Source organism: Pipistrellus hanaki, assembly GCF_964339955.1.
Source record: "Pipistrellus hanaki genome assembly, chromosome: 10".
Lineage (NCBI taxonomy): Eukaryota > Metazoa > Chordata > Mammalia > Chiroptera > Vespertilionidae > Pipistrellus > Pipistrellus hanaki.
The window spans coordinates 29,292,518-29,314,027 of record NC_140512.1 but is presented as its reverse complement, the minus strand read 5'-3'; the positions used below and the strand labels follow the sequence as shown (position 1 = coordinate 29,314,027).

The following is a 21,510-nucleotide window of genomic DNA, read 5'->3' as shown; positions in this document are numbered from 1 at the left end:
TCAGGGTGTGTATAGGAGGCAACGAATTCGTGTTTCATGTTTGTTCTCTCTCCCTCTCCCTCTCTCCCTCTCTCTCTCTCTCTCTCTCTCTCTCTCTCTCTCTCTCTCCCTCCCCCCCCCCATCTCTCTCTCTCATCAATATCCTTGGATGAGGATTAAAAAAAAAAAAGTTAGACTCAGGCTAATATGACAAAGGCATAATGAACTTTAACACATGCACTGCCATTGTGTGGGAAGGGGCTGATCTGTCCTGCTCAAAAAACAAACAAACAAACCCAACATAGCTGCAACTCTTATACACATGCTCAATGGGAGTGTAAGATGGTATTATCATTTTTGGAAAAACAATTTGGCAGTTTCTAATATTTCTAAATATTTTACCCAAGAGTAATACAAGTTGTATGTACAAACAAAGCGGCTTTACTCATAATAATCTCAAGCTAGAAACAACACAAATGTCCAAAAACAGGATATTTGTGGAATATTCACAAATTGGAAGGCTCCTCAGCATTTAAAAGGAACCAAACTATACAGCAAATGGATGTGTCTCAAAAAAACAACAACAAACAAACAAAAAACAACCCAGCAGCGAAGCAAATGAAGTACAAAATAGTACTTGCTTTATGATTTTATTTGCATGAGATTCAAGAACAGGCAATACCAATCTATGGTGATCAGAAGAGTAGTTGCCTCTGGCCTGAGGATGGAAGGATTAACTGGAAAACGGTATGACTGAATTTTCGGGGGTGTTGGAAATGTTCTGATTCTTGATCAGCGTGGTGATGACAAAGGTATGCCTAGTTATGAAAAATTCTTGAAACTACACTTAAAGCTATATTAGGAGCCCTTTATTAAATGTAATGTGGACCTCGACTGAAATGTGTGTGTAGGCACACACGTCTACAGGTAAACAAACACACATATACTTGCATTTCTCATCTAACTAAAGGGCACAGTATAAGGAGCCCTATGAATTTCACACTTTTCTCGCTGCCTTGCAAATGCGTGGACTTAATGCTTTCAAAGCATAGTATCCACTCCCTCCTCCGGGCGATGCTACATGCTGGGACCTTATGCAATGACTTCCCTCTAACTTCGTCCACTTCCCATCACTGACACAGAAGGCCCCATTGGGTCATGCCTGCCCCGCTCACACGCAAGAGAAAGTTGTGGAGACAGGTTCCACAACCCTGGAGGGGAATTCCTCTCCCAGCACACACTTTCCAGGGCCCCAGGGCGTGAATCAGCTCCCCGCCCCCGGGCTCCCCACAGGCACGCCCCGCCCCGCCCCGTCCGGGGTCGGAAGGACACTCACCCCTATTAAAGCGCACACCCACCCCCTGTCCGGAGCACAGGCCCTGGAGCGAGCACACACGCACTCTGCGCACCCTCCTCCTGCCTCCTCCTGCGGGCGCTCCAGGAAAACTCGGGACACCATGTACCCTCTCTGTCACCTCGGGCTGTTGCTTCTGCCCCTGCTCCTGATGGGAACAGCTGCTCAGGATCCCCTAGGTACCGCCCCATCCAGGACCCCCTCATCCCCCTGGCTTCCTCCGGGGGTCCAGCTGCCGTGGCAAGGATGCCCCCCCCCCCCCACCGGCTCGGCTCGCTCCCCTACTTTGCCCAGGTCCCCCAGCCACCCCCAGGGTAACCCTTTGTCTCTTTTTAGAAACCTCTCCTCCCGGGGAAAGTGGCTGATCTCCTTCCCTCTCTCCCCGGACCCTCCTCCTTCCCTCCCGCAGGAAACAACGCGGAGGTCTGCCTCCTGCCCATGGACATGGGGCCCTGCCGCGCCCGGGTCCCCAGTTTCTACTACAACAGGTACACCCAGAGCTGCAGCCCGTTCATGTACGGGGGCTGCGAGGGCAACGCCAACAACTTCGAGACCCGGGAGGCCTGCGAGGAAGCCTGCTGGAGGATAGAGAGTAAGTGGTGGCTGCAGGGCGGGCAGGAGCTGCTGCTGCTGCAGGTCCCATTGTCTGCGGGTGAGCTGAGCGCCCTCCAAGGCCGAGGAGCACCGAGCAGGGCTCCCTGGTTGGAGGTCATCAGGAGTTTGCAACGCGCTGCTTTCTGCCACCCCATTGGCATGTATCCTCACTGGGTGCCTGCGCAGGCTCAGGGCAAGGTGCCACCATAGGGCAAGCTCATGCAAGGGTGCCATGTATTAGGTGCAGCCCACGTGTGCTTTTCTGTATGTATCATTATTAGTTCTGCAACTATGGATTTTACGCCTCCCTGAGAACACCATTTCCTCCTGTCAATTACCCATCGATCTGGAACACTCTGAGTGGATTTTATTGCTTGGCTGTGATTTAGCTGATGATCACCCTGCTGTTGTCTCCTCAGAGCCAAACATGTCTGTGTGAGCATAGAGGACAGGGTGGAGGTGGGAGATGCTGTTTCCTATGTTGATGATGTGCATTGTTCCCCGTGAAGGCCTGGGAACCACAGAACGTGGGTGGGTGGGGCTTGGCCATTCAATGAACGGAGCCCAGGGGAAATGCATATCCCTCTTCCCCCTCCCCCCACCCCCCCACCCCCCGAAGTTATTTGACTTCGTATGTTCTCTAAGAGGACAAGAGGACAAGTCTTGCTACTGAGTTTGAAAGATCACAGCTCCGTCCAGTCTGGAGACACTGTTTAAAGAACACAGGAAAGCTAAATAACTGTGTTAAAGGACAGCCTTGGGGGGTTGACTAGCCCAGCACTAAACAGGATGTCATTCCCCCACCCAGCTGTTTCTGAAAAATAGAGTAAAATGTGGAAAGTCATGCTAAGAAGGCTCATTTTTGAACTGCTTTTCTGTCCTCCTTTTCCTAGAAGTCCCCAAAATCTGCCGTTTGGAAGTCAGCGAAGGGCATTGTGGGGAGTCCCAAGGCCACTATTTCTTCAATCTAAGCTCCATGGCATGTGAAAAATTCCTGTCTGGTGGGTGTCACCCAAGTGGGAACCAGTTCCCGGATGAAGCTACTTGCAGGGACTACTGTGTACCGAGAAAACGTAAATAAGATTTTTATGGTGTTTCTATTTCACTTCTTCATTAAGACTTCAGGGTGGGAAAAAAAATCAATTCAATGTGAAATTCACATGGTTTGCATTGTTGCAATTTCATGTATAAAATGATATCAGTCTTCACACTATTGCCCTGTGAGGGAGTATTATTATTGCCATTTTACCTATAAGAGTACAAGCTGGGAGAAGTTAATAACTTGTCACATTCTCAGGCCTGAAAAGCTACAAAGCCATGATTCAAGTTTTTGCTTCCTCCTCTGTCCTGTTTCTTTAAAAATGATTTCTCATCTATTTGATTTACACATAAAATTACAGTAAGTATTCAGTAATGCATGCCATGACCTCAGGTTTGCATGGACTCAATTGTATGCACCAAATAGTGGAATGTAGACAGACTTAAGATGGGGAAACTTGAAAATTGCTTTCTGAAGTTTTTGGTTAAATTTCTGTATCCTTTAGTAATTGCAAATTGTGGAGCATAAGGAGATCTCTATCCCTCTTTTCTCTCCTCCCCATTTCTTATCTACGGTCCCCTACGCCCACACACAGTCCCTGAAATAATGGGTCACTCTGGCAGCATTTAGTATTTGTAGAGAGAGACTATACAGGCATTTTCCTTAGGCACAACATAGATACACACACGTTGATAAATAAATCCAACCACGGAAAATTTGCGTTGGCAGAGACTTTGATCAATCTCTATAGTTATAATACCGTGTTGACTATGCAAACCTGAATTAATGAGGAGATGGTTGTTGCTGATGTTTTCTTAAATTGTTTGTGTGAATGTAAATGTTTCTAGTGGCTACCTGGGAATTAGATACATGTATTCATGATTAATAATGGAAGGAGAACTGATAAACACATCGAAAATAAAACTACCAAACACAAGGAAGTTTACAAAGCATGCCATGTAATATCATTTGAAATACATCCCGTTTTTACCTGATCCCATCAGCTTTTGGGGGTTTCAGTTCTTTACGCAATCAAGTGGTATAAGGACATAGCTTCGGAAGAAATTCTGCTCAGTTTATCAAAATATAGAATTAACAAAATACACCATGGAGAACTTTCTTGAATTTTGAGGCACACTTTTTAAATGGTTTTACAATGGCATTTTGGATTCAGCATGAAGCTTCCATGGGGCTATATTTTCTCCAGTGACTTTAGTAACTACCACAGCTTATGAATTCTGGTATCACTGCATGCCTAATTTTATTGTCTTTTGCATAAAGGTCCGTCATATTGCTACAGTCCAAGAGATGAGGGACTATGCTCTGCGAATGTGACTCGCTATCATTTTAACCCAAGACACAATGCCTGCCAGGCCTTCACCTACACTGGCTGTGGAGGGAATGACAACAATTTTATGAGCATGAAGGACTGCAAACGTGTCTGTATGAAAGGTAGTGACTTTTTCTTCCTCAGTTCTTAAGCCAACTTTATAAATAACTCATAAGCAAAATGATACTTTATGTATTTATTTTAAAAACAGCGTATTGCCATTTCCAGACTACTACTATCTAAAATGGTACTTTAGTACTGACCGGTTGTGTGAAAATGCTTATTCTGCCTAGCTAAGAATGTGTTTTTAAAGTTCTAATGCTGTTAGCTGAGCAGACAGTGCTACAGACTTTGTAATCATTAAAAATAAGATGAGGTCGGTTTGTAAACATATTGGAGATGGTGGTTTATAGTGATCCTACAGACTGATGTGATGTTGATTTTTATTTTGTTGACTTTAGCCTTCAGGAAGAAAATAGGTAAGAAGATGCCAAGGCGTTTCTTTCCTGATAGAAGACTGAAACTTCAGAAGAAATATTAACTGTTGTTGTTGTTTTTACTGTCATCTTATGAATGCAATTTTTGCCTTATATCCGAAGAAAATATGCTAACACAAGTAAATGAATAATTAGTGATTATTTACCAGTTTTTATTAATCAAAGTTGCTTTTTTTAAAACTTTGTCCACTTTTATACATAACTAGCTGCTACTCAAATGTGAAAGTGTTATTTTTTTATTTACCATGTAACTATTTTTTATGAGATTGAAGTCTTGCTCTGTCTGAAAGAGATATAAGTATAAAATAAGAAAGCAAATATGACTTACCCAAGTCTGCCAACGGCTTTACTGAGTTCAGTCGTAGTTTGCGACTGAAAAACAAAGACAACGTAATCATGTTCTTTTAATACATATGAACATAAAAAGGACCAATGAATACATGTTCTGTTACATTTAAAAGTTGGGTTATATTTTAGGTCCCAGGTGACAAACATCCATATTTACCTATAGCTTAAAAAATATTACAAGTGCTATTATTTTGACACTGCTAACTTACTTCAATTTCTGTTGTGTCATTTAAAAAATAATAAAATAAAATTTTGACTGAATTAAAGAGCTTGTACATTTATTAAAGTCAGAAATGTTCTCAAGGGAAAAAGTTCTCTCTTTGTCTCCTGTTATCTATCTATGTACACATCTATTCATCTATTCATCCATCCATCCCCACTTGCATGTTTGTGTTTGTGTATACATATAGATAGGTCGCTTTTAATAGTTTTCCTGTTATTACATTATTTCCTAAGACTTAATGGATTGGAGACCACTGAAGCTAAAATTGTTTGACTGTTCGTTTATTTACATTTCACCTGAGACTATGCATGAATTTAATGATTAAGATTCCCACTAATAAATTATTCTTGATAAATCTGATCATTCCAGCTAGAATAGTTTTTTCTTTTTCAATAATAAATATATGTTTTAGTTTCTACATTTTCTTGGCAAGATTAATATGTTTAAAAGTATGCACTTGATGTAGCAAAATTATAAATGCATTTTCCCTTTGTTTAAGCAATTCCTCTTTTAAAAATCAATTCTAGCCTTGGCCAGTGTTCTCAGTGGTCAGAGCGTTGGCCTTTGCACTGAAGGGTCACAGATTAGATCCTGGTCAAGGGCACAACGTATCTGGGTTGCAGGTTGATCCCTGGCCCTAGTCAGGGTCCTTGCAGGAGGCAACCAATCAATGTGTCTGTCTCACATCCATATTTCTCTCTTCCTTTCTCTCTCTCTCATACCCCTCCCTTCCACTCTCTCTAAAAAACAAATCAATGGAAAAAATATCCTCAAGTAAGGAATAACAACAACAATACAATCTATCCCAAAGGTATTGTGACAAATATATAAAGTGATATCTGCCTGAGGACATTCATTAATGTATTTGGGGGATAACTGAAAACTGGAAACAAACCAGATGCTTATAAAAAGGGGATTAATTGAAGAAATTATGAATGAGAAATGAGCAAAATATCTATATAGATATAATTTGAACCTCAGAATACATTAAGAAAAACAGGGTTTAGGACAATATGTATATATACACACACACACACAAATCACTGGAGATATAAAGAAAATAAAAGTGGTTGCCTCTGGGGGAAGGAGGAAAAAGAATTAGGTATGGAGATAAAATGTACGTGAATAGCCCTGGCTGGTTCGGCTCAATGGATTGAGCATTGCCCCCTAGACTGAAGGGTCCCAGGCTAGATTCCAATTAAGGACACGCACCTTGGGAGGAAGATTCACCGACGGCCCTGATCCGGATGCACAGTCGAATGTGGATGAGGAGGGCATGACTTTATCTTCCTCTTTCTTTGGCTCTGGTGCCATCGCATAGAGGTTTTCCAGATTCTTTGGCTCTGGTGCCATCGCGTAGAAGTCTTCCAGACTCTCTGGCTCTGGTGCCATGGTGTAGTAGTCTTCCAGATTCTCTGGCTCTGAATCCATCGCATAGTAGTCGTCCAGATCATCTGGCTCTGGGCCCATCGCGTACAGGTCTTCCAGATCTTCTGGCTCCGGGCCCATCGCGTAGAGGTCTTCCAGATTCTCAGGCTCCGGGCCCATCGCGTAGAGGTCTTCCACTTTCATGGTCTCGGAGATGATCTCGCAGACATCTTTCTTCTTCTTTGGGTCTGTCTCCAATGCGCAGAGGTCTTCCACTTTCATGGTCTCTGGGCCCATCGCGCAGAGGTCTTCCACTTTCATGGTTTCTGGGCCCATCGCGTAGAGGTCTTCCACTTTCATGGTCTCGGAGATGATCTCGCAGACGTCTTTCTTCTTCTTTGGGTCTGTCTCCAATGCGCAGAGGTCTTCCACTTTCATGGTCTCTGGGCCCATCGCGCAGAGGTCTTCCACTTTCATGGTCTCATTCTCCAGCTCACAGAGGTCTTCCACTTTCATTATCTCCATCTCTTTCTTTGGATCCATGTCCATCTCACAGATGGTTCTCCACCCTATAAAAATCAATGGAGAAATATCCTTGGGTGAGGATTAACAACAAGAGCAAAATGTATGTGAATGTACATAGCTATAGAGTTTTGACCAGAGACCATGTAAATGCTTTACACAATTAAAAACCAAAATTAAAATTGGAAACAAACCAGTTATTGAACCCAAAGGAACACCAAATAGTGGCATAATGACACAAAGGATACATAATTATTTTCATTGACTTTTCATACCAGTATCTTGATTATACATCTTTTGGGGAATACATTCTTAAGGTTCAAGTAAATTCAGAAGAAATTTGAAAATGCATTTAGCAAACTTATTGTTATTAGTAATATTGATATTGTTATTTTGAAGCTATCATATGTAGAATACTATGTTATACTATATGTTCTGTTAGGAAATGTAAATATTTACATTTCTCTAGAAGTCACAATTTTCAGTGTTAAGAGAAAAAGAGATAGAAGTATAAAATTAAGAAATTAAGGGGAAAACCATCAACTTTTAAATTGAAATTACATATATTAGTATGAATTCAAATCCCCCTGCCAAAAAAAAAGTTTTTCCACCCTTTCATTGAAAAGACCTTGAAGGAATGACAACCCAATAGCAGTAAGTGCACCTACTATCTAGCTTGTGGTCTCTAAATATTATTTTTCACTAAAAGGAACAGGGGCCATGGTTCTAGGAGAATCTGCTGAGTCCAGGTCTGGAATGGAGAATAATATGTAAGGTGAATCTGGGCAACCCCAGAAAGCAAGGAAGCTATTAAGGACTACTAAATCATGTCACATACAGAAAAAACAAACAAACAACAGGAAGGTTGCTAAAATGTGCAAATCTGAGTATCAAAACAACACACATATATTAGTATTTAAATATTAATATTAAATTAGTTCATAATTACATGACACCTTTGGTCATTTTTAAAGGTTTCTACAATAGGACATTCTCATTACTTTGAAAAATGATGAATATACAGGAAAAAAATAAACCATTTATTCTTTTCTTTTATCCTTTAAAACTGTACCAAAAGGAAACTAAAGAGTGTATGAAATGATATTACTTATAAAAGAACCTATTATACATGTGTTCAAGAGTTATAATATATCCTCAATGAAAATATGCATCTAGGCAAAAAATCATCCATGGATGTAGAAACCATGGCTGGCAGGTTGATGAAGAACAATATTATGGAGGAATCAGAAGATTGCCTCTGAACACATAAATAATTATAAAATCACCAACAGTGTGCCAACAGACAGTATTTGCTACCTAATGTGAGGTAATATGAAGTGCACACCTCTTCCCATAAAGTAATCCTATAGAAAGAAATAAAGAAAACAACTGAACCTGAAGCTTCTAGATCTTATTCTCATATTGTCCAAATTATAGGGGAGTATTGGGAATAAAGGAGCAAGTTAGAAGAAACCACAAGAAGTCAAACCACAATGGTGGGCACTCTACAGGACAAATAGCTCAGTTTCTCTAATAAACCAATGACATTTTTAAAAGGAGGAGGGGGAGGCAGTGCTTTTAGAGACAAAAGTAGATGCCATTAAAGAATTTTTAGTTGAATTGTGACCGTTTTGGGTGGTTTTTGAAACTGATTGTGGCAGAAGGATCTTGTGTGTGCTCTGGGGTTGTCGGATGACTGATTGAGAGCCTTTGGGATTTGGGGAGTTCCTAGTGATACAGAGAAGCTTGCTTGATACCTGCTGCCTATAATCTCCCTGTAGTCAAAGCCCTCTGCTACAGCTCTCAGTTCAGCATGGGTAGGAAGGAGATGCTTTTGATACAACTGCTCTAATACCCCAAACCTCTGCCATTTTATTTTAATGAAGATTATTTCGTAAAGCTGTTGTAGGATGTTCTGCTATCAAAGGGACATTTCTTTTTGCCATCATCAGCTTGGAGACAAGTCACTACTGTGGTTATATCTGACAGCCTGATTAAAATATTATAAAAATATTATAGCTTTAAAAAATTATTTGTCTACATATTCTGTTATAAACTTAGCATTGGAGGCAAGCAAGTGTGGGAATGAGATTCATCCAAAATTATTTTTCATTCACCAAAAGATAAAAAAGGAACAGGGTGGTTTTAAATAACAGTCTTTTATTGGGGAAAAAAAAAAAGTACTCTGGGCTACCACTCATGCCTCCTTTATGCACACACATTGTCACAGGTTCTACCTCAGAAACTGCAATGGAGCCTTCAAGATTACCTGGCTCACATACCTCCCAGAATACATGCTACCTCCCCCAGCGCTCTCCTGGACAGTTAGCTAACAATGTTCCCAGTGAGGGGGGCGCTTGTCCCCAGGGAGTGTAGCAAAAACAATCAAGACCAGGATGTCTATTAGGCCTTCTTAGGAACTTATGGACTCCAACCAAGTAGCAGGGAATTGTCTTTCCAAGTCTCATGTTGCTAGTAACAGGTTTTGTGATTATATATATATATATATATATATATATATATATATGGAAAAGTGCAGAGTTGTAGCTTTAAAATATTATTTGTTTATATATTCTGTTGTAAACTTAGCGATGGAAGCAAGCAAATGTGGGAATGAGATTCATCCAAAATTACTTCTCCCTTCATTCACCAGTTCAATTATCCACCAAGTGTATCAATTCAAGACTATTTTAATCTTATCTTATTTTAGGAAAATTATTCTCCCAAGTTTCCTTCCTGCCTATGTTTGTTCTACTAGTATACCCAACCATACACATTGATGTCAGGGTAATTTATCTGAAAACAAAAACAAAACAAAACAAAAAGACACACATCTTATCTGGTTATTCCTATGCTTAAAACACTTCAGCGGCTTCCTATTGCATCTTCATGTTCCTGTCTAAGCCCCTGGTGTGTCATTTAAGACTTATTATAAGTAGATCATGGCATTCCTCTCTGGATTGATCTGTCTCATTTCACTGTCACCTGTAACCTACAATTCAGTTACACTAAATTATGTTCAGTTTCCAAGGTATGTTATATCACCCAATTGTTCAAATTTTGTGTCTGAGAACCATCTAAGGAGCCAGGGACATTGCAGCTCCTATTGCCCCAGGTTTGATTTAGTGGGTTTGAGTTGATACTCAAAGATGTACATTAGAAACAATGGCTATAGGTGATTAGGACGGACGCTTGCATAGCACTTTGAGAAGCAGTGTTTTATGCCTTAGCATAAGGTATGTGCTTTTTGTTGCCTTTTCATCACTATCACCCTAAACAATGACTTCCCATGATTGCCACCTCTGGTTCTACAACTTCCATGTCTCTTCTCCATCCAATTCCTCCCAATGGGCTTCAATGCAGTTGGGTAAAACCCTCTTTTTCTTAGGTAACATTATAGTTCACCAATTGTAGGATCCCACTACACACTCCTGCTTTTGGGATCAACTTCACATTATTTCCTCAGTTACATGTAAAATTGAAATGTGTTTCTTTTCTTTCAGTTTTGCCCAAGATGCAAGTATGGGTAGTTTTATTCGATCTCATTATATTGTGCAGTCTTTGGAGGGTATGTGAAGAGATTACTCTTTAAGTATCCAAATTATCTAAATATGAAACCCCAAACATTATGTTAAAATAATATTTTGTTTTAAAAACAATATGCCAAATTTTCTTAACTTGCTTTGATTTTATATTCATATTTCTTAATGCATACAGAATAAAAATGATATATTGACACTACCTTCAGAGCCTATGCTCCTTAACCCAAGGATGCATTTTTAACCTCTGTTACCTAGTACATGATGCAAACAGGATCTTTAGCAAAGACTAAAATTGCTTGAGTTTTATAGTTGAGTCTAGCTATTCCCTCTGAAACTAAAATGGAGTTTAATCTTTTGCTTAGACAATTATTTTGATATTTAATACTGAAGAGGCCTATCCACTGTTCTTAGCTATCCTCTCCTGGAAATTTTTCATCTGAATCACAGCGCTATAACTCTCATGATAAGTTGATATTCTACAATCTGTTTTAAAATAGAATCCCATTACATATTCCTGTGTTGTTTTTTTTTATTTTATTTATCATCTTCATATTATTTCCTCAGTTACATGTTAATCTTTTTTAATAACTCTTACTTGTAAAATACTTTTTTCCACATAGAAGAGTTGGCTATAAATTTTAAGAATATATTATCAATGTTTCATTTTTACCTTTATTTTTTAAAATAAAAAATCTTTATTGACAGGGTCTAGCACAATGGACTTCACAGAACAACAGAAATAAGACAGTCTCAAGACATGGAGTGTAACATTGCAGAAAACAAATTAATTAATATTCTTCATTCTCATCCTCTCCCTCAGCACTATCAGCTCCAACTTCCTCATAATCCTTCTCAAGGGCAGCCATATCCTCACGGGCCTCACAAAACTCTCCTTCCTCCATGCCCTCACCCACGTACCAGTGGACAAAGGCACGCTTGGCATACATGAGGTCAAACTTGTAGTCCAGGCGAGCCCAGGCCTCAGCAACAGCTGTGGTGTTGCTCAGCATGCACACAGCTCGCTGTACTCTGGCCAGGTCTCCAGCAGGTACCACAGTGGGAGGCTGGTAATTAATGCCAACTTTGAAACCAGTGGGGCACCAGTCCACAAAGTGGATGGTACGTTTGGTCCTAATGCTGGCAATGGCAGCATTGATATCTTTGGGAACCACATCACCACGATAAAATAGGCAGCAAGCCATGTATTTACCACGACGAGGGTCACATTTCAACATCTGGTTAGCTGGCTCAAAACACGCGTTTGTGAGCTCTGCTACAGTTAGCTGTTCATGGTAGGCTTTCTCAGCAGAGATGACAGGGGCATATGTAGCCAGAGGGAAGTGGATGCGGGGGTAGGGCACCAGGTTGGTCTGGAATTCAACCAGATCAACATTCAGGGCTCCATCAAACCTAAGGGAAGCAGTGACAGAGGACACAATCTGGCTAATAAGGCGATTAAGGTTAGTGTAGGTTGGGCGCTCAATATTGAGATTTCTTTGACAGATGTCATATATAGCCTCATTGTCAACCATGAAAACACAGTCAGAGTGCTCCAGGGTGGCATGGGTGGTGAAGATGGAGTTGTAGGGCTCAACTACAGATGTGGAAATCTGGGGTGCTGGATAAATGGAGAACTGCAGCTTGGACTTCTTGCCATAATCGTCAGAGAGATGTTTGATCAGCAGGGAGGTGAACCCAGAACCAGTTCCCCCACCAAAGCTGTGGAAGATCAAGAAGCCCTGAAGACCTGTGCACTGGTCAGCTACTTTCCGAATTTGGTCCAGGACGAGGTCAATGATCTCCCTGCCAACGGTGTAGTGCCCACGGGCATAGTTATTGGCAGCATCTTCCTTGCCTGTGATGAGCTGCTCAGGGTGGAAGAGCTGGTGGTAGGCACCAGAACGAACTTCATCAATGACTGTGGGTTCTAGGTCTACAAACACTGCCCTGGGCACATGCTTGCCAGCGCCTGTCTCACTGAAGAAGGTGTTGAAGGAGTTATCTCCCATCTCAATGATCTTGTCACTTGGCATATGGCCATCAGGCTGGATGCCATGTTCCAGGCAGTAGAGCTCCCAGCAGGCACTGCCAATCTGGACACCAGCCTGGCCAATGTGAATGGAGATGCACTCACGCATAACTGAGATTTTAGGGCTGGGCTCTGTGGCCTGGAGGAGGCGATGGGATGGCAACAAGGACCTCCCACTGGCAGACTACTAAGGAGTCGGGAGTGGGGGGGAGAAGTCTCTCAGTCTTTTTCTATTTCTTGAATATATCGCAGCTAGTTGAATATCATCAGTTTAATTATCACCTGCTAAAAAGAAACTTTTGTTTTAAATATAGTCTACAATTTAAGTGAATAAAACAAAGCTACTTATAATGTTTTAACAAATATTCCTGCCTAAAACAAAGTGTAGTAGATGTTATTTTCTAAATCAAACTTTTGTATGCAAACGTCATTTCTTAAAACTAATAATCAAGGCTAGCCTAGTCTCAAGGTTCAGTGTTATTATGCCTCGAGGACATAATTATCTTTAAAATCAGGCTATTTCTAAATTATTAAATCAATAGTCCTAAAATGTATTAAATAGTCCTGAAATGTTTAATACATTTAACCACTAAAGCTAGAGATCTGCTAAAAAAAAAAAAAAAAAAAAAAAAAAAAAAAAAAAAAAAAAAGACAAATGGTTATTTCTGGCCTTTCTTTTCTAAGGAATTGTATTGATTTTTATAATGAAATCATAGTGCTTTATTTTCCCTGAAAAGTAATTTCTTCACTATTTGGAAACATTTATTCCTCAATTGGATTTTAAAATCTGTTTTTTAAGTTTAAAAATGTCTCATCCTATTAATTGGATTTATATAACATATAGACTTTCTATAGAATTATCATCTGTAAAGTAAGAAATTTATCAGGAACACAAAGAATACAGTAGGGTCATATTTCTATCTTCTTTATTTTATCAAATCATGAGCCCCTCCCACCCACCAGATCCTACCTTCAAGACTCGTGGAAGCCCTAGTACCAATCTATGATAGTAGAGTTTGTTAGCTTTATTTGGATAGTTTAAGATTAGTGGGAATTGCAAGGCTTCTTCAGTCGCAAATGACAGATCTGACATTCAACCTTAGACTCAGAGAGAAGCCTGCTCTCAGTCCATGTTCCCTACTTATCCTTTTATGGAACAGGAAGCACTATGAGCAATCATCTGCACCTCTGCTTCACTTCTCTGTGCTATTAGAAGGTTACTTTTTTTCCCCAATGACTTGTTCAAACTGGTCCTTCAAAGAAAGATGGCTTACATGGGATCCATATTCTGTTTGCTAATGCTGGAGCCAGAGATACTCCTCAATCAGGCAAATCCAGGACTTAACTACTTGTTTAGAGCAAGTACATTCGTTACAAATAATGACAGGTGGGAAACCAAGATGGCGGCATAGGTAAACACCTAACTGCAGCCTCACACAACAATTTCAAAAAAACACAACTAAAATATAAAGTGGACATTACCCAGAACGACAGGAAAGTTGACTGACTGGAAATTCTACAACTAGAAGGAAAGAGAAAATGAGAAGGAAAATCAGAGGAGCTGTAAAAGCCTAAGGTACAGAGACACGGTGCATGCTTGGGAAGAGGATGGAGCTGGAAAGGAGGGGTGGCTGAGCGCCCGGCTGGCGTTCCCTAGCAGGAAGGAGATAAAAGCTCCGGACTGTGCTGAACCCCAGTTCCTACTACACTGAACCCCAGTTCTGGGTGAGACCCTGGGGTCCCAAGCTCATACAGAGGGAATCTGGGCTGTAACGCGGAAACTCAGGGAAGCGGTGGCAGAGCCCCAGAAGTACACACATTAATAGGAGCAGAGGACAGACTGTTGACTATGCCGCTCGATTGCCCTAGCGGGGAGGAGACAAAAGCTCCGGACTGTGCTGAGCCCCAGTCCGACTGCACTGAACCCCAGTTCTAGGCAAGACCCTGGGGACCAGGCTCATATGGAGGGAATCTGGGCAGTAAGGCAGAAACTCAGGGGAGCGGCAAAAGGCAGAGTCCCAGAGGCGCACACATTGCACCCAGAGGACGGACTGTTGATGTGCCACTGGATTGCCCTAGTGGGAAGGAGACATAAGCTCCAGACTGCTCTTAACCCCACTTCCAACCGCACTTCCAACTGCGCTGAACCCCAGTTCTGGGCTCATTGGGGGAGAGACTAGACTGTCTGGTAGCAGGTGAAACTCGAGAGCACCTTTCTTTCAGAGGTGCTTGCAGCAAGTACTGAAGGACACTGAGGAACACTGAGGTTCAGGAACCTCATAGGGTAGGGCTGATGGAAATCCAAGGCTGTAGGCTCCACCCTGAAATTCTGTCCCATCCAAGCTGAGCACAGAGGCTTTTGCAATTTTCCAAGTCTAGTTGAATAAGGCAGACTCCTGGCATAGACACAGCTGATCCTCACAGCCAATTGGCCTGGAGGTCAGTTCCTCTTAGTGATACCAACAACAATCAAGACTTAACTACAAAAAGCTATACACATAGTTCACAAAGGGGTGCACAAAGAGTGTCTACCTCAGATAACTGGGAGGCTGACCCACTGAACCATATAGGACACCTTAACACACAAAGCCACCCTACCAACTCAGGGAAGCAATGAAAATGCCAAGACAAGGAAACAGATCACAAACGAAAGAAATAGAGGACAACAAGCAACTGGATAGGGAGTTCAAAACCATGGTTATAAGGTTTTTCAAGAATTTCCTAGAAAAGGCCGATAAAATAAATGAGACCTATGAGGATATGAAAAGGGATCAATTTGAAATAAAAAGGGATCAACTGGAAATAAAGAATACATTGTCTGACATAAAAAAAAATATTATACAGAGTCCTAAAAACAGAAAGGAAGATCACAAGAATCAAGTCAAAGATTTGGAACACAAAGAGCCAGAGGATACTCCTCCACAAAAGCAAGAATACAAGAGAAGCCAGAAAGTTGAAGAGAGTGTAAGAAACCTCTGGGACAACTTCAAGCGAACCAACATCAGAATTATGGTGAGAGAGAGCAAGATACTGAAAACATATTGAAAGAAATAGTGACAGAAAACTTCCCCCACCTGGTGAAAGAAATAGACTTACAAGTCCAGGAAGCGCACAGAACCCCAAACAAAAGTAATCCAAAGATGACCACACCAAGACACATCATAATTAAAATTCCAAGAGCAAAAGACAAAGTGAGAATATTAAAAGCAGCAAGAGCAAAGCATGTAGTTGCCTATAAAGGAGTACCTATATGATTGTCAGCTGATTTCTCAGCAGAAACCATGCAGGCCAGACAAGAAAGGCAAGAAATATTCAAGGTGATGAGTAATAAGAACCTACAGCCAAAAATACTCTACCCAACAAAGCTATCACTCAGAAGCTAAGGCCAGATAAAGAGCTTCACAAATTAAAAAAAAAAAAAGCTAAAGGAGTTCATCACCACCAAACCAGAATTATATGAATTGCTGAAGGGGGTTCTTTAGGAAGAAGAAGAACATAAAGATAAAAATTATAAACAACAAATACGTAACTATCAACAAGTTAATCTAAAAACCAAGGGAATTAAAAAAATCTGATGAACAATATTAACTGTTGAACATAATAGAATCAGAGGTATCGCAGGGGAGTGGACTGACAATTCTCGGGGAAAAGGAGAGTGGGGGGTGCGGGAAGAGACTGAACATAAACTGTGCACCTATGGATGAAGACAATGGGGGGTGGGAAAAGGGCAGAGGGTGGGGTGGGAACCTGGTGGAGGGGAGCAATGGAGGGGAAAAAAATGAGGAACATTTGTAATAATATGAACAATAAAGATTTATTTAAAAAAACAAATAATGACAGGTGAATAATTAATTCTATATCTGCTTCTCACCACTTAGAATAAATGAATTACTAAAAGGGTGAATTATAAAATAAATAAATAAATAAATGGCCTAACAGATGTATCCATATGAGCTTATCTATACATTATAAAAATATATCTTATTTAAATATTAAAACTTTTAATATAGTACTGAACTAACTTTGATAATTTTTGAAGAGATTGGCCTAAAATCTGTTGTTTTTCTCTTCCTGATGCTGTCAAATTTTGGCAGTATTATCCTTAAAACCCCCCTGGGTCTCCAATTTCGAAAATTTCCCCATGAAATACAGTCTTTTTTATAATAGTCTATTTTCTACATTCTAACATTTTAAAATATTTTATAAAATTTAGTTTTTGCAGAGTTTTAAAGCTTACAGATTCAACTGTCTGAGCCTATCACTCTTTTAGGGGGTTTGTTCTTTGTTAACTTTTTTGGTATTATGACTTTTCATTTATTCAAGCTTTTTATATCTTCTTGAGCTTATTTCAATAATTAATATTTTCCTTTCATGTAATTTGATAGAATTTTCAAACATTTTAGCATTGAATTTTATATCATATCATTTTAAGAAGAATTTTGTGTTTTATCCTTGATTATAGCTTTGTCTACTTTATTATACTTTTAAATAAACAAACATTTAATTAAACATGGTTCTACTTTTTGTATGTCATAAAAAAATAATTTTCCTTTTATACTTATTAATTCTAACATTTTGTTTTTGTAAGTACATAAGTTTTCAGTTGTGTTTTTTAATTGATATGGCTTCATATGGAAGATTTGAAATGTAATAAATTAACTAAAAAAGTATAAATCTCTGGTTAAATTCAAATATATCCATGCAAAAACCCAGTAATACAAATTTTAAAGTGTGATTAAACCTGATAAGCTTAATTTTTAAATTTAATTCTAAGTGAAAGGGAAACTGATTGCAATGATAGTATTCCAGCAAAGTACATTTGATTGTGTTAGGTTAAATGCTGTCACTAAAAAATATAGAATACGTGGTTTCCAAGTTCTTAAAAAAAATTTAGAAACAATAAATTTGAATGAAGGTGAGAAAGGAGCAAAAATGACTCAAAAGATACAAAGGCCAGGACATATAGGAAGCAAAATATAAGCTGATTTATATAAATTTAACAGCAACTACATTAAGTAAACTCAGAATAAATTTTAAAGACAAAGATTATCTATCTGGAATAAATAATAACTTTTAGCTCTTTGCTCTTCAACCTGGACAAATATAAAACACAAACAAAAAGAATGACTGTAAAAGGATTGAAATATACACTGGGCAAGTACCAATGTAAAAAAATTGTATCTCTATTAAAATAATGCCAAAATTCCATCCAATATTCAAATAAAAAAATTCACCAGGAAATATAACTATTCTACCTTCTGTGCATGTAAGAAGAGTTCTGTCTACTTATAGCAAAACTGTAAAACTTAACAGAATTATAAGGAAAAATGAACAAATACAGAGTGGGGCAAAAGTAGGTTTATAGTTGTTCCTGGAAAAATAATACAGTCATTGATAAATAATAATATAAGAATAAACAGTGTTTCATGTACTCACAACTGTAAACCTACTTTTGCCCACCCCTGTACACTACTATAGTGGGAAATCTTGCTACACTTCTCTTCATAATTGAAAAGTCAAGACAGAAAAAAAATCACTAAGGATATGCAAACTATTGAACAACTCAAAGCTAATACAATATCATTGTGTAGTGTAAAAGCAGCCAGAGATAATACATAAATAAATGGGTGCAGTTGTGGTTCATTAAAACTTTATTGGCAGCCAAACCAGTTTGGCTCAGTGGATAGAGCATCGGCCTGTGGACTGAAAGGTCCCGGGTTCAATTCTGGTCAAGGACCTTGGCTGCGGGCACTTCCCCAGTGGGGGGTGTGCAGGAGGCAGCTGATAGGTGTTTCTCTATCGATGTTTCTAACTCTCTATCCCTCTCCCTTCCTCTCTGTAAAAAAATTTAATAAAATATATTTAAAACAAAAAACAACAACAACAAAAACAGGTAGCTGGCTGGATTTAGCCTGTGGACCACAGTTTGTTGATCTCTGTTCTGAAGCATTTATACTACCCAAGAAAGAGTCAGAACAATGGGATATAACTAAAAACACCAAAACCCTCAAAGCAGAAAAATATGAAGTAGAAACTAAGATAAAAGGACAGAATAGACAAGGCCAAGCAAACAAGCAAACCCTGGGTAACTGGCAAGATTAGTAAAATGAATATATTTTTAGCAAGATTAACAAAACAAACAGAAAGCAAAGGATAGCAAAAATAATAAATATCAGTAAGTATAGCTGTGAATAGAGATGACAATGACAATAAGGGCATATTTGCCATAATTTTTATGACAACAAAGCAGAAATAATACATTGAAAGGACATAGGCAGAGGGCGGCTTGAGTGTCATCCTGGGCACCCAAATGTTTCAGGTTTGATCTCAGGTCAGGGCAATACCTAGGTTCCAGGTTTGATCTTCCCATGGGAGGTAACTGACCTCTCTCTCTCTCTCTCTCTCTCTCTCTCTCTCTCTCTCTCTCTCTCTCTCAAACTTAATTTTTAAAAAATACCTTCAGGTGATGATTTAAAAAGATAATTGAACAGACACAATCCAAGAAGAGAACCTGCAGCCAGGCCGGTGATGACAGAGAAATTTCAGAGAAAAGGAACGTTGGGATCTACGAATGTTTTTAACTGTAGAACTGAGACTAAAGAAAAGGTGGGAATAAGGATAATAGGATGGAATGATGTTGTTTTCTGCTCAATGTGGACATGAAACAACTAACAAACATCAGGATGGGAAAGAAAGCAGAAAACAGAAGCAGCTGAGGCAGCTAGGAATCAAAGGGTATGATCCCTCAACAGCTGAGAGACAGAGTAACTGGGATAAGAACATCTCTACAAATGCAAATACCAAGCTCATGCTATTGACTAAAGCCATGCAATAACAACCAGGAGGCTAGAGGGGATGTGAGTTAATCCTGCTGTAGGGAACAGATAGGTTGGGACGAAAGGAAGAGGGAATGGAGAGCATCTTATTTAAGTAAATTTAAGTAAAATTACAAAGCAGCTGGTGGGAAAGAACAGAAATATCACAGAAGCGGAATAAAAAGGAAAGAAAACAGAACACCGAGTAAAATACATATATTTACAAAAGCAGAGGGGCCCTCCTGTTTCCAATCTGGCTCATGAAGAGCTTGGGAGCTGTCATTCTGTCCTCATGAGAAAAGATAACTGGACAAACTAAAGTCAACTACTCTTCATAGCTGTACCAGAAAATCGAGGCCACAGGATAAACTGCGCCCACTCCCCCACCCCAAACTGTTAAAAGTGAAAGTGAATACAGAAGGTAACCACTTACCAGGGGCAGAGAACCAAGAGCAGAAGCACAGGGTTGAAGCCAACAAGGAGTAGGGACATTTAAATAGAGATTGACTAATTGCTGAGGCCTGAGAATGGGCTAATTTGAGATTAAAAACTCCTGAGGGGTAGGAGGGTGAGTGGTTGAGTATCGAACTATAAACCAGGAGGTCACAGTTCAATTCCCCAGTCAGGGCACATGCCTGGGTTGCTGAGGGCATGAAGATTCTCTCTCATCATTGATGTTTCTCTCTCTCTCTCCCTTTCCCTCTCACTCTCTGAAATAAAAACATATTAGAAAAATAAAACACAAAACTTCTGGGGGCCCAGCCTCATCAAGTTAAACATAGCCTTATCATACAACCCAGCATTCATGCTCCTAGGTATTTGCCCAATGAGTTGAAAGTGTATGCCTAGTAAGAATCTGCATAGTATTTCTGCTTTTTTTTTCAGTTCCATCAATTTTTGCTTCATTTATTTTGAGGCATTTTTGTTTGGTGTGCACCAATAATAACAAAGTGTTTCTGGTAAAATTGATCCTTTTCTTATATTCTTTTTTCTTTCTAGCAATTTTTTGAAGTCTATTTAATCAGACAATAATACAACTATTCTTTTAAAAATTAATGTTTAAGTAGTAAGCATTCTTTTCTATCTTTTTTACTTTCAACTTATCTATATTACTGAATTTGAAGTCTGAGTTTCTTGTAAACAGTGTATACTTGGATCATTTAAAAAGTCAATTCTATCTTTTGTTCATCATTTACATTTATGGTAATTATTAACATATTAGAACCAATCTGCCATTTTACTTGTTTTTTATTTGCTTTTTCTTGTTTTTATTTCTCCGTTTCTCTCTTCTTGCTTTCCTGTGGGATATTTCAACATTTTTAAGGATTCTACCTTGACTTTTTTTTTAAAGTTTATCTTTTTGTATAGTTTCCATAGTGGTTGCTTTGAGAGTACAATATACATGTGACTTATAATGATCTATTGGTGTTAATATTTTACCACTTCAAGCAAACTGTGGAAAGCACATTTTCAATTAAGTCTTTTTAACTTTCCCAACTTTTAAGTATAATTGTCTTGAGTATCGGATGGCATTACATTTCATTTAAAAAATATGATGTACAAAACTGATGACAAAAAGAACAGTCTATTATATATACTCCTTTTTCTTCCTTTTCTGTCATTCCTTTTTTCCTGGTACCTATGATTCTTTCTTTTATAATTTACTTTCTATCTGAAGTTCTTGCTTTAGCCAGTCTTTAAAGATAGTTTTGTTTATATACTCTTGATTTCTTGACAGACTGCCCTTGACATGACACCTGATGAAATCACCCGCTGGTCTATGTTTGGTTGTCCTGGGCAGATTTCTACAAGTTTTCTTACCACAGTCCTCAACAACTGGCTCTACAGTGGCCTACAAAGGATCCTGGGA

General features: G+C 39.3%; 3 protein-coding genes across 3 annotated transcripts in view; 1 reads left to right on the top strand and 2 right to left on the bottom strand.

The window, feature by feature from the left end:
• Positions 1 to 1,300: 1,300 nt before the first annotated feature.
• On the top strand, positions 1,301 to 5,781 carry TFPI2 (tissue factor pathway inhibitor 2). The gene is made up of 5 exons (XM_084897091.1): positions 1,301 to 1,512; positions 1,743 to 1,925; positions 2,821 to 3,000; positions 4,248 to 4,418; positions 4,758 to 5,781. Exons 1-5 carry the CDS (start codon positions 1,437 to 1,439, stop codon positions 4,835 to 4,837), a joined length of 690 nt encoding a protein of 229 aa, XP_084753217.1. The 5' UTR covers positions 1,301 to 1,436; the 3' UTR covers positions 4,838 to 5,781.
• A 750-nt stretch (positions 5,782 to 6,531) lies between these two features.
• Positions 6,532 to 21,510, bottom strand: part of LOC311629347 (uncharacterized protein) — a gene marked incomplete at its 3' end in the record, with an annotated part of 169,089 nt that continues 154,110 nt past the window's right edge. Inside the window, exon 2 of the mRNA XM_084897312.1 lies at positions 6,532 to 7,301. Within this exon, the coding sequence (XP_084753438.1) occupies positions 6,532 to 7,281 (750 nt within the window). The 5' untranslated portion in view covers positions 7,282 to 7,301. The remainder of the gene's footprint in view (positions 7,302 to 21,510) is intronic.
• Positions 11,585 to 12,934, bottom strand: LOC311628801 (tubulin alpha-1C chain-like; the record flags this gene model as incomplete). Its single annotated transcript, XM_084896326.1, has 1 exon — positions 11,585 to 12,934. One exon carries the CDS (start codon positions 12,932 to 12,934, stop codon positions 11,585 to 11,587), a length of 1,350 nt encoding a protein of 449 aa, XP_084752452.1.

What these genes read in the sequence shown, in the direction of transcription:
- TFPI2 (XM_084897091.1), top strand. Translation starts at nt 1,437, where the DNA reads ATGTACCCTCTCTGTCACCTCGGGCTGTTGCTTCTGCCCCTGCTCCTG. An exon ending in AGCTGCTCAGGATCCCCTAG is followed by an intron (nt 1,513 to 1,742) that starts GTACCGCCCCAT and finishes TCCCTCCCGCAG; the next exon opens with GAAACAACGCGGAGGTCTGC. An exon ending in CAAACGTGTCTGTATGAAAG is followed by an intron (nt 4,419 to 4,757) that starts GTAGTGACTTTT and finishes TGTTGACTTTAG; the next exon opens with CCTTCAGGAAGAAAATAGGT.